This window comes from Ascaphus truei, chromosome 4 (genome assembly GCF_040206685.1).
Source record: "Ascaphus truei isolate aAscTru1 chromosome 4, aAscTru1.hap1, whole genome shotgun sequence".
Classification (NCBI taxonomy): domain Eukaryota; kingdom Metazoa; phylum Chordata; class Amphibia; order Anura; family Ascaphidae; genus Ascaphus; species Ascaphus truei.
The window spans coordinates 247,647,063-247,659,803 of record NC_134486.1 but is presented as its reverse complement, the minus strand read 5'-3'; the positions used below and the strand labels follow the sequence as shown (position 1 = coordinate 247,659,803).

Below are 12,741 nucleotides of genomic sequence, written 5' to 3'. Positions count from 1 at the left end.
CAATCTAAGCACCTATTTTTTTTTAATTATTATTATAATTGTTTTTTTTTCCCCTTCAGGAGTGAAGCAGGGAGTCTCTGGAGCTAAAACCTGTTCATTTCAGCTCCGGGGACCCCCTTCTTCCGGAGATACTTACATGTATCTTTTGATATCTAATTCTAAATAGCATAGAGCTAATAAAGTCACGCATATAAGGATTATTCTGATTCTCACAAGTCATACCAAGGCCTGTAGTGTATACAAATGCATTTAAAGCTGCAATCCTTCACTCAGAAATCGACATGAGTTAAACTCGTGGAATATTAGTATCTTGTCCTTTGATCATGTCTTGCTCTTTTTTAACATGTATTTTAATGTTAAAATTAATGATTTATTAAAACTTTTTATTCAGGAGGCTACCTTTGTAACCTTTAGACTGCACTGGGCTCTAGGGAAAGCTCGATTTTAACCTTGAGTTATTTTTAAATGTGTAAATCTCCTAAATGGAAAATCGGAAAAAGGAAGAGATCTCTTAAAGTAGAAAAAAAAATAGCGATCGAATCAGATTGCTCCTCCCTCTCTCTTGCCCCATTACACCACACACACAACTTGGGGCCGGAGGTTGAATGTGACTTCTGGCGCCGACAAGAGCAGGGAGAGGAAGGATCGCAGGGAATGGGAGGCTACTGCTGAGCTGGATAGCCGCCGGGTGACTGCTGCGTGGGGTGCCACCGCTCTGACGGGCCAGGGAAAGCTGAGAGAGTTGTCCCAGCTCTCTCTCCTGGTGGCCACGGAACCTCTGAAGGGTGCCTGAGGAAGCCCGGTTGAAAATCAATGTACTAAGCCGCATATATTACGACTTTACTGGTGAGATTTATACTGTACATCCGGGGCGCTCAACTCCAGTCCTCCCAACAGGTCAGGTTTTCAGGATACCCCAGCTTCAGCACAGTAGGCTCTGTGCTAAGCTGGGACTGATTGAGCCACCTGTGCTGAAGCTGGGATATCCTAAAAACCTGATTCGTTGGGGGAGAAGGGGGTTTGGGGACTGCTGAGCACCCCGGCTGTAGGTCATGCACCATCTTAGCTGCCCTATTTTGCACAATATTCCATTTATTTTCCTCCTTGTGATGGAATAGGAAGCAGGACTCCCTTAACAATACAGGGTAAGACTAGCCTGCCGCCTCTTTGCCATGTCAGGTACCTTCATTTTAGAGCAAAATATAAGGAAAATGTATTTACAATAGTGTACAGCTTTTTGATATACTGTGTACCCTCCACCCTATCACATCTATCTGTCCTGTGCCTGGCTGTGGTGTAAATTATCCCAGGTGTATTTTGTAGGTTTGCATGAGCTGCGTCCCATGTAGTTTCTGCCATTCCCTACCTCCTGGTGAGATGAGGCTTTTAAGGATTCTGAAATTCCAGGAAAATTGGCACCCTTAGCTGGGGGAACCATTAACCCATTTAGTCTGGATTCCCTCCTATTGCCAAATATTTATTGGATGCAAGCCTTCCCTGTGATTCGCTGAAGGTTAAACACCTCCCAAATGTCCATGATTGGCCCGAAAGACCCCATAAGAAATATTGGGGGAGAAAATCTTTAAAAAGCCCTGCATGGCAATTTTGACTTTAGAGTCACTTGGGGAAACAATTCATCTTGCTGTGATCACTCTTGGAAGATGATGCAGCAATTCCCCCTGTCTCTGCGCCAGCCTAAGGAACCAATCCGCACCCACGGACTGTAACTGAACTTCTTGTAATTTCTATAAGACCCTTTCCACTACCCTCCCCTTTTATTTGCTGATGCTAATTTGTATGAAATAACCTTTTGTGTCCTGCACCCTTTAATATTAAATCCCTTGTTTAGCAACTCTATTATCGTGACTGGGTGTTGGCTCACGTGGGTTTTAGTAGCTTCGTATATACTGTATGTTGTGCTATTTGGTTAGGGGACTTACTGGGTATTATGTGACCCTGGGGGTTTGGCTTGGGCCCATTATCCCCAGTAAATCCCTAGCTGGGGATAACGAGCAAGCGCCTGTGCTCACCGGGATTGGGTAGAAGGTACCCCAGGTATGAGTGTGGCTCTTTTGTGGGTTCCCCCTATTGGTCCTGGTTGGTGATGCTACCATTCTAACAGAGTAGACTAGGATTAGTCAGTGCATTTTTTTGGCCACCTTTTTGCCTTAGCCCTAGTGGGAATCCCTCGTGGTCAGTACGGCTGAGGCGCTTTCACAGCGGGTGGAGTCTGTATAGATTCAGTGTACTGGTGACCTGCTATTTTCTGGTACCGGCGACAGTCATGCCTGAGATATGGTCTCTACAATTGAACATAGTACTCTAGGTGAGGTCTCACCAATGATCTACAAAGTGGCAACACCACCCGTCTCATGTCCTGCTAATGTCTCTCCCTATACAACCGAACATCTCGCTGGCTTTCCAAATGACTTCCAGGTTCCTCTCCTCTATAGAAGTTGACATTATAGTGCCACTAATCCTGTATCCTGCCTTTGGATTTCTGTGACCCAAGTGCATTATTTTGTATTTTTTGCCATTAAATTGCAGTTGCCATACACTATTAACCATTCCTCTAGTCATGCCTAAATCATTAGTCATTTTAGTTACCCTACACCCCCCCACCCCCAGAATGTAAACCATGTTCCAGATCTTTGTGTAATCTGCAAAATGACATACTTTCCCCTCCAAACCATTTGTAATGTGATCATATTGAATCTATTGGGCAAATGTAAGGTTAGTGTGATCAGAAGATGATGCCATCCTCTGCATTAAGGTGAGTTGAGAGTGAAAGGCTGCTTACAGTATGTACATGCATGTTATAGGAATATTAATCTCTATTTTAGTTAGTTTAAGTATACTTATGTATTTCATTGAATGAAAGTGGTGGTGTGGCATGTCTATAGATCAGCTGAAATGTACAGTCACCCAACCAGTAGTTGATTAAAACCTTTAGTAAACAATTTACCAATGTGATAATCCCATTCTGTTTCTTTAAACCAAATGGGTCCAGTTTATTAGAGTTATAATAAGCAAGTCTGTTTTTTTTCTCAATAGAATAAACAGAGCTTCCAATCTCAGAAAGCTTTGTGTTATGTTATGACAAAAGGACAGCTATACAAACTCACAAATCTTGCACTTCTCTTAGCAAAGGGCAGTTGTACAATAAGCAGCATTTTTAAGATCAATCATTTTACTGACTGATGAATTAATGAACCGCCCCTTTTTTACTCTGATTGAATCATACATTTTTTAGGAAACTCTTTTTTTTGCAAAATGTATAAAATATAGGTCTCTTTAAATCACATATTTTCCTGTGTCCTCGTATCTTTTTCTTTTGGAAGACTTGTCCTTATGATATTTGCTTTATTTTTTTAGGTCTAAAGCTACCAAGCAAGAGGCTTCAGGCCACTGAAAAGGACAAAACAAGTTCTGTTTATTTTACTGCTCTCAGGGTATTATGAGATACAAAACTCCTCGTTTTCTGCTGCTAATAAAGAGGATAAAGAAAAAAACAGGACTTGCTTAACCAATCCATATTACCTGGAGCTATTTGGTAGTATAATTATAATCACAGCAAAGCGGCAGAAACGACCGACTTTCACATATTTCTCAGTCAGAGCATGCAGACCAAGAATAGACATTTGTCTCATTTAATTAGCATCCATGTGATAACCAAATCTTCTGAATGACTTATTAATGTCTATGAAATAGGACAGTTCTTAGCAAATTAACTCATCTCACTACACATCACAAAATACAAGGGCATGTGGCTTACAGTATTTTGTCCATTGTGAGCAATGTTTGTGGAGTAATAAATACTATAAAATAACTTGACAATAAATCTAGAAGAGTCTAGATTTCTACCCGTTGACATCAGTTTTACCGACTTAAAAAGTAAGGGAGGGTACCATAGTTTCACTAGTGTTTCGGTTCTAAAAATAAATAAATAAATGGTGTTTTGGTTTTGCTGATCCTCAATTGATTTTGGTTTGGTTCAGGTTTATTTATAGTCATTTCAATACTCATGAGTTCAATACTCGTATCTATTGGCATCTCCGATAAATTATATCATGACATCTGTAGTTAATTCTCCTACATCACAAGACTAACGCAGTCTCACTCTTTTCATGAACGCTATGCATGTTTCGTATTGGACTTTTATTTCATTTTCCCCTCAAAACTGCTGGTCATCAAGGCAGACTCATGCCCATGAGTACTGAAATGACTATAAAAAAGGTTATTAGCGCATATAAAGGCCTGAAGAATAAGCTATTGCTTTAATATGTGAGTGCAAAATAAGTAACACAAGCCTAATTTGGGAATGTTCTTTGCAAATCTCACTGGATTCAGTGTGGAGGATTAGTATTCATGAACTTTTGATCTTCATTTTTTTTGTATACTGTATAGAATTAATTATATACTTTACATGTCTTTATGGTATTTTCTCAAAGGGGTGGGGGGGGGAGGGTATCGTTTTTATGTTTGCAACCTTATAAGGTGATGTCACTGAAAGTATATGTAGTAACTGTACTGTATGCACAAGACTGGAAAAAATACCCCTTTACTACAGCATTTGATTGTGGTGAGATATTGTCAGTCAAAATGTGATATTTTGGTAATTATTAGCTATTTTTTTACTGGATTTCTTTGAGACCCCTTTGTACCTTTATTACCCCCCCCCCCCCTACAAATCTTAGTTTAACTGACAAATGTTTACTAACAATTGCAAAATAAAACACCTACATTTTTGTGAATGTACACATGTCCTGTACAGGTAAGATTCTAACTGTTGACAATTTTTGTCCTAGGTTCATATGTCCAAATTTGCTTGCTGGGAATATCCTGAATTTGACAAATTTGAGAACTTTCACAAAAGTTTTTATCCACCTCTGCTTCCAAAAAGAGCCCCTTTAAAGCTGCAGTTCAAGTAATATCGTATATGTTTTTTTTTTTTTTAATAAATCAGTTGTGTACTATAGAAAATACATGTAGCATTAAAAAAAAATTAAACACATTTTGTAGGTATTCTAATGTAACAAGCATTTTTGTTCCTATAGCAACCATATACAAACTCACATTCCCTTCTGAAACAGCATCACCTTTTTGAGCCCTGCCCTCTCTAGCAGTGATCTTCCTCAAAGAACTTTGGCTTTCAGTGCAGCAGAATAGGATCCAAGATGCATTTAGTGAACCCCCAAGCTGAATCTTCAGCAACATAGCTAATCACTTGTCAGTATATAGATTGTATTGATGCACATATTGAGTGAAAAAAACGACAACGTTAAAAATGACAGCTTGAACTGCAGCTTTAATGGTTGCACTAGTCATACAGTATGCAAATTGGCCTTTGTATGATCCTTAAGTAAGGTATTGAAGCATCAATTCTTTCATTAATATAGCATTGTTATTAAGTAATGCTGTGCATTTTTGTCCTTGGACTGTCATATTATAAGGAACTGACAGTGTGAGGTAGGTACGTACACATTTTTCACCCAAGTTTGTGAATCGTGCAAAATTTGCTGATCTAATTAACAAATCGTATTCTACATTCTGGCCCATTCAAGTGAAGGGGTTGGAGGAGGGTTTCCAGCTTTGCAATAGCACCGCTTAGTAAATATGGTCCTCAATATCCTGTTCACGTAACTATTTTTTGCATGACAACCTGTTTTTAGTTTCCATGATCCAACCTTCACCTACCTGCCAACACCTCCTTTATGTTTAATTAAATGTACTTCAGAGAGGTTAACTATAGAATGGCATGGAGGAGGTAATGACCACTGTGTTAAGATAAGTCTGAAACAATATCCAATTAATTTGGGTCTGTTGAGAGAATGACTGTCGAAAAACATTTGTAGCTAAAATAGGAGATATGGGCATGATTTAATTTGAATACTTTGCATAATTAATGTTTATTACACCAGATACAAATAAACAAAGCAATATAAATAATTCATAAGAAGGAAATTAAAACCTTTCTTTTATATACTCAATATCCTGGCGTGCGTCATTTCACTGTTATGAAACAGGGAAGGCTCTGAGTAGCGTGGACCACATACTCAGGAAATAGAAACCTACAGTACTGTAGCTCTGCTAGCTTTTTCTGTCATGACACTTTCTCTATACCTCTGTGAAATAGAGTATCTACTCCCACGGGAAGAGTGTTACTTAGGATATATGTCTTCTTTCCAGGCTAAACTTGGCTTTGCTTTCTTGGAAGACAAAGACATAACACTGAGAGCTGATTAGAGCCGTGTGGGGCCAGACAGTTCATAGAATAATACAGCAAACAGACTGCAAGCAGGTTTCTCTTCCAGGCAATGCACAAGGAGTGTTTTCTCTTTTATCATTTTTGTTTGTCAGTAAACACTGAAAACTGTGCTGCAAGTTTACTTACACTCCTGTGGGAGCTAGGCCTGTTTTATTTTATTTGTGTTTTCCAAGACGGAAGAGCCAGAGTATGAGTAGGTCTTGAACTACACTTGTTAAAGTGTTGAAACAATCTATGTGCCACACTCTTGCTTTTGACCTACTCATTTGGCTCAGCAGGGAAACCTATAGCAGGGCAATCATGATGTACAGGTTAAGCACCTACTGTATTACTTTTTATTGCCATCATGTATTTATGAGGTGACATCACATTCTGTAGGGTCATGCGATAGGAGATTAAAGGCAGGGACAAACATTATATAATAAAAAAAATATATACCCTGTATTTATAAAAGGTGAAAAGATCTGTGTTTTGAGAAGCTTACTAGCTAAGGAGAAAATTCTATCATTGTCATAAGGTCTGGTTCTGTGAAATGCTGCCCTGAATTATGAATCGGGTGTCTATCTCCTTTTAGATTTATAAAGCAGGGTGAGTGAGAACGGCTTATGACAAATTATAATATGGAGCATTTTTCCTTTTTGGTCTACAGCACTCTTGCAATTTTGTCAAAAGCCCTAATGTTACTATAGCATGTGAGGCTTGAGATGATTGTTAGCAGAAAAAGAAAAGCCACAGACAGGGCCGTTTCTCATGCCACTGTAAACTACCGCAAAGTCTCTTGAGAAAGAAGATCATTCGTCATGCTTTTCTCTATCAGCAATGATAATGAAGCAGAAAAGTATATATAAATCACATCATGTAAAGTATATTGCTGCTCAATGTTCACTTCTGCGTACCGTGCTAATTTCAGGATTGAATATGCCATTTACGGCAGACTTCCTATTTCAATACGAGTCATACAAGGAAGTGATGCATCAATGCAAAGAAAATGTTGGTTTAACACACTACACCATTTCCTGCTTGCATCTCTGTCAAATGTATGAAGTTGGTACTTAGGTTTCTTACAGTTGATGCAGGTTTTTACCCAGGAAGGTTTATGCTATTTTTTTTAACTCTATTTATTACGACAACATTCCAGAAACTAAAGTTTAATATTCAAGTATCTACTTAATTATATGTATTATTAATCATAAGTAGCTTGTACAGTCTGTAATGATAAATCCCCAATTACGCTAGTGAAAGGACACAAAGAAATAACTTTCTATATTTCCTAGGAAATAAATATTTTTTTATTGTATTTAATGTAGTTTAAGCCAAAAGAGTAGCATGCCAAAGAGGTAGTGAAGTGGTTAGCATCTATTCGTCCGTCGTTTGGGTCCAACACAGCAGACATATCTCAACCTTAAGAAAGGTCTGCTGTGTTGGACTGAAATGCCGGCCAAATAAATGCTAATCACTTCACTACTTCTTTGGAGTGCTACTTTTTTTTCATTACACATGTGATTTCACCGTTGAGTTTCAAGCACCTGCAAGTATTTTCATTGTTCCTGAGTGCACGTATATGCTCATTATTTAATGTAGTTTAAAATAGAATGTATTTATTTTTTAAAGTATGAAAAAGATAATTCTGTACAATCATGGTACTGTATATTGGCATTTGGGTAAGCAAGGCCAATATTACAAGGTCTTATTTAGAATGTCTGGAATGATCATAAACGTTACTTTGTGAAATAGTGCACTGCACAAGTATTATTGCACTGTAGATCTTAGACACCAATGAAGCACAAAAATACAGTATGCAGTAGTATGCTATTTACAAAACATTGAACAAGGTTGGCATTATTCTTTGCTGGAACAATAATCCTCTACTTTGTAACTAACATTCACGTTGTGCAGAACATCAAGATTTATTTATAATCCTTGTAAGTACAGTATGTATACCAGATATTTCATGCTGATATACCGTAGGGACCCATCTTGAAGCAGATCTCAGTCCCACATCTCAACATCTACCAGGAGTAGAAGCCACCACAACCCACACTGTAAATGTGTTTGTCTTTACCCATGTCCAGGAGAAGTAATGCTATTTCACACAATAATTAGTAGAATAAGTCAAACTGCAAGGCCTTTCAATGAAGTAGAAAACCGTCAATTTGAAATGTTTGAACTATCTGCTTACTTTTATCACAGTATTGAAAGGAAAAAGAAGAAAAAAAATCTGTATGACAGGTAATGGTTATCTCATTTCAACAATGAAAAAAAATGTTAAGTCTTGAAGATGATGTACAGTATTAAAGTTAACGAACACCATTATTTGGTCAACAGTCCACTTTTATAACTATGGGGCCTATTCAGTAAACCAGTGTTAACACAACTCTCATTCTAGTCAATAGGAATAGTAACCATAACCACAAATCTTTAAAAAATGCATCAAAGATTTAGCAGCTTACTAAACATAAGTTCTGACTCCAATACAACTTCTAGTTATACCATGAAATAAATGAAATTATGTATTAATATTTAATTATTTTAGAGAATTTCTGAGAGTTCGTTCCATAACAATTGCAGCTTATAACAAGAATATGTACACTTTTTTTTGACAATTTTGACATCCCCAGTTGTATTAGCTTCTTCCCCTGTCATCGTTCTTTTCATCTTCAATGAAAGAAATCACATTAGTCAATATGTGGATGTAAATTGTACATCTGGTGCCAACTAGTGTCCTCGTGTGGAAGTACAAACACACTTCATAGTCTGAACTTACATATTTGGCTGTACACTTCAATCAAGGAATATCCATTGTTCTTTGTGAAAACTCTATTTTATTCTAAAATGTTTACAATTTATAATGAATAATTCATAAGTAGTTTCTAATGTATTCTTCAATTCTTATGTTATTTCTAAAAAGGTAGTTGTGTGTAATAAAAAAAATACCTAAATCAAGACCTACTTTTCAGCAATCCACTTAGAACAAAGCTGCAGTACCATACAACAACAAAAATCAACCATAATTAAACTTACGTCATACCTTTCAAGGCACAACACTATTACACATAAAATACATTGTTTTCCTTGCTGTCAGATGTAACAGTATGGAAACAATTACGTTTGAAAGAATCCCAAGACTTCAATATATTTTTTACATAAAAAACTCTTGACTACTTCTGCCCAATGAAAATAAACTTTGTCCAAGTTCTGGAAGTTTAAGGCAGTGTATATTTTGAACTGCAAACAATAGGAAATTGGCTTGAGTCCCAGTTTATTGGTATACAATGCAACTCTGCTTCTTTTATAGAACTAACTATGCCAATAAAACACCGACTTGTGCAGTGTGATAAGCATGAACAGTTTAAAAATGTTGAGCAGGTTCCAAGGTTCTATATAAAGTTTCTATATATGTATGTATGTATGTATGTATGTATGTATGTATGTATGTATATATATATATATATATATATATATATATATACACATACACACACACACACACACACACACACACACACACACACACACACACACACACACACACACACACACACACACACACACACACACACACTACGGTCTCTTTAGTCTTTTTCTAATTTTACTTACTATTTATCATTTATCTTGTAACTCTGTAACCTGAGATGAAAACAATGTATTATTATTGGACAGCAAATACACAATGGGGCATACTGTATGTACCAATGCACAAATTATGCAAATCTTGAAAGAAAAAAAAATAATCTGCATCTTATTTATCAAAGAAAACCTTCCGATTGTAATTAATAAAAAAAATTCTCTGAAACATCTGGTGCAGTTTATTTTACACCAGAATTGCACAATGTTATACCTTTATACATATACCCCAAAGACTTGAAGCAATGGGCATTAACACGAACATATAACTCTTTGCACATCCGCAATCTGGTATGATATATAAATATATATATATATTATATATATATTCATTCACACAATCAGGGCAAATTCCAATTTCCACTCAAGGTTAAGTGCTTCCATATACACCATGTAATATGTTTTCGCAAATGCATCCAAGGCATGCTGCACTTTTAAACAATACATTGTTTCCACATATTGTTGTGATTGGAAATTAAAAGTATTTTGACAAGCTTGCTTATCTTTTTATTGGGTAATAAAAACGATATATCTCAACATTGACAGCGATCAGCTTTCAGTATATACACCATTTTCATAACACTGTTCCACTATACTTTACAGTGGCTGCAGATCTCTATGAAATAATTGACCAATATATGTATCACTTTACAGTGGCTGCACATCTTTATGAAATAATTGACCAATATATGTATCAACGTACAGTATATAAATATGATGTTTCTTTTTTCTTCTTCAGGAAAATAAACTTTTAATCAGAAAGCACATATTCTGCATCATCCATTAACAACCCTCATTAATATAACCTTTGTGTACTGTGGCTGTTCCTTTTCACCAAGTACAGTAAACAATGTCATTTACACAATTGTATTAAATTGACCACTACTTTAACCCTTCAGTATTGAAGGAGCGTGCACTACATAGCTATAGAATGTGCTACAGGCGCTTCCAGAACTCAAGGTGTTGTGACATCCTGAATTGCCAGGGACATGCTCATCTAGTCCTGCTTTAATATCTCCCATCCCAATGGCATTTCCCTGGCAATTAGGAGTGAATGCTTACCCTGGCTGGCGGATTAACTGCTTCCTGTCTGCGTGGAGGATGGGTTATTTGTTTGCCTTTTTTTAAATGCTATTGGAAATCTTCCCTGCCTAGGGCTAACCATTGTATACAATACTATTCTACTCTGCCCACCTCTAAACATACACACCCCTGAAAGACAGTAGCAGAGAAGACCCATGTGTCACTTACCAGTTGCATCCCACAGATAAACACCAGCGTGCACCTGCCACTGCAATAACCCATGATTTCCAGGAGACTGATCTCCAAGGCTTGGTGTCAGCCGTCTTCCAGTGAAGTCAGATAGCTGGCGGGTTGGAGTAGAGGTCTGCTCAAGTCCTGGTCCTTGGTCTCTTGGGGTACCTCTATTCCCCGGCAAGGAAGAGATCGGCATTAGGACCAAGAGGCTCACCTTACAGTATCAGCATACCTTCAGAGGTAGGGGAGCAGTCAGGGTTTTGGAGCCGGACACAAGGGGGTGATCTGATCTCCTCGGCGAACATACACTCAGCAGCTTCTCACAAGTCCTTGTACTGCAGGCAGCTCACACAAGCAGCCTGACAGTAGCACTCCTCTCAGTCCCTGCATGCTGCAAGCAATGAAAGGGCTCCTGAGCAATATATTACACACAGCAGAGGAGGGATGCTCTCACCCACACAAGGGGGGAAGAGGAGGTGTGAGAAGGGAAGAGGGAGGGAGAGCAAGGGGAATCCTCTCTCAGTTTCTTAGCCACCTCTTTCTCCTCCTCGTCTTTGCTTCTACAGTCAACTGACAGCGCATCCTATTCCATTCAGACTTCTTCCTACACAGGAAACCCTCTGGGATCTGCCTAAAATATGGAGGCTTAAGCTCTACTGTGCTGGAGAGGTTTGCAAAACCATTGCAGGGTGATGTGTTGCACGCCTATCTGGAAATTAAGAAGTTAAAGAGACAGTCGCAGTATTCTAAACTCTGCTCCTTCCTTCCCAGATGGAAAGGATACTGCAGACATTGTCCTGTTTGAATTATCTGTAGGTACCTGCTTCAAGCCTCTGTCTCGACCTGCTCACCCTACCCTCACCCTGCTCATTCACGTATGATTGAGATTTCTGATCCAATTTAAGTATGGAAGAGCAACAGATATTGAGTATGTTAAAGAGCAAACATGATTTTAAAGTCAGTGACACTGGGGAGGTCGAGGGGGTGAATAAAGTGTGTAATTGAAGTCTAGTGGCAAATGAGAATGATTTAAGAGCACAAGTGTTATGGTTAGGGTGATCAGATATACAAAAGTAAAAACCGGGACACATTAAAAAATTTTTTTATAAAACAAATGATATCACCAACTGCGCCCCTTCTCCTTTATATCTCTCTACCCCGCTCTGTCCCCCCTTCTGTCACACACACACACCCCTTTCTCTCTCCCTTCCCCCATATCCCTCTATTCTTGTTCTCCCCACCCCTACATTCTCATTCCACCCTTCCCTGTCTCTCTCTCTCTCTCTCCCATTCTCTCTCTCTCCCATTCTCTATCCCCCCCCATTCTCTCTCTCTCCCCCCTCCCCCCATTCTCTCTCCCCCATTCTTTCTCTCCCTCCCCTTATTCTCTCTCTCTCTCCCTCCCCTCATTCTCTCTCTCTCTCTCTCTCTCTCTCTCTCTCTCTCTCTCTCTCTCTCTCTCTCTCTCTCTCTCTCTCTCTCTCTCTCTCTCTCTCTCTCTCTCTCTCTCTTTCTCTCCCCCATTCTCTCTCTCTCCACCCCCATTCTCTCCCATTCTCTCTCCTCCCCTTTCTCCCCCCTCTCTCTCACTC

The 12,741-nt window shown here is 38.5% G+C and overlaps 1 protein-coding gene across 1 annotated transcript in view; it reads right to left on the bottom strand.

Annotated features, from left to right (window-relative positions):
* NKAIN2 (sodium/potassium transporting ATPase interacting 2) overlaps window positions 1–11,877 on the bottom strand; it is a 1,223,374-nt gene extending 1,211,497 nt beyond the window's left edge. Inside the window, exon 1 of the mRNA XM_075597233.1 lies at window positions 11,144–11,877. Within this exon, the coding sequence (XP_075453348.1) occupies window positions 11,144–11,197 (54 nt within the window). The 5' untranslated portion in view covers window positions 11,198–11,877. The remainder of the gene's footprint in view (window positions 1–11,143) is intronic.
* Window positions 11,878–12,741: the final 864 nt, after the last annotated feature.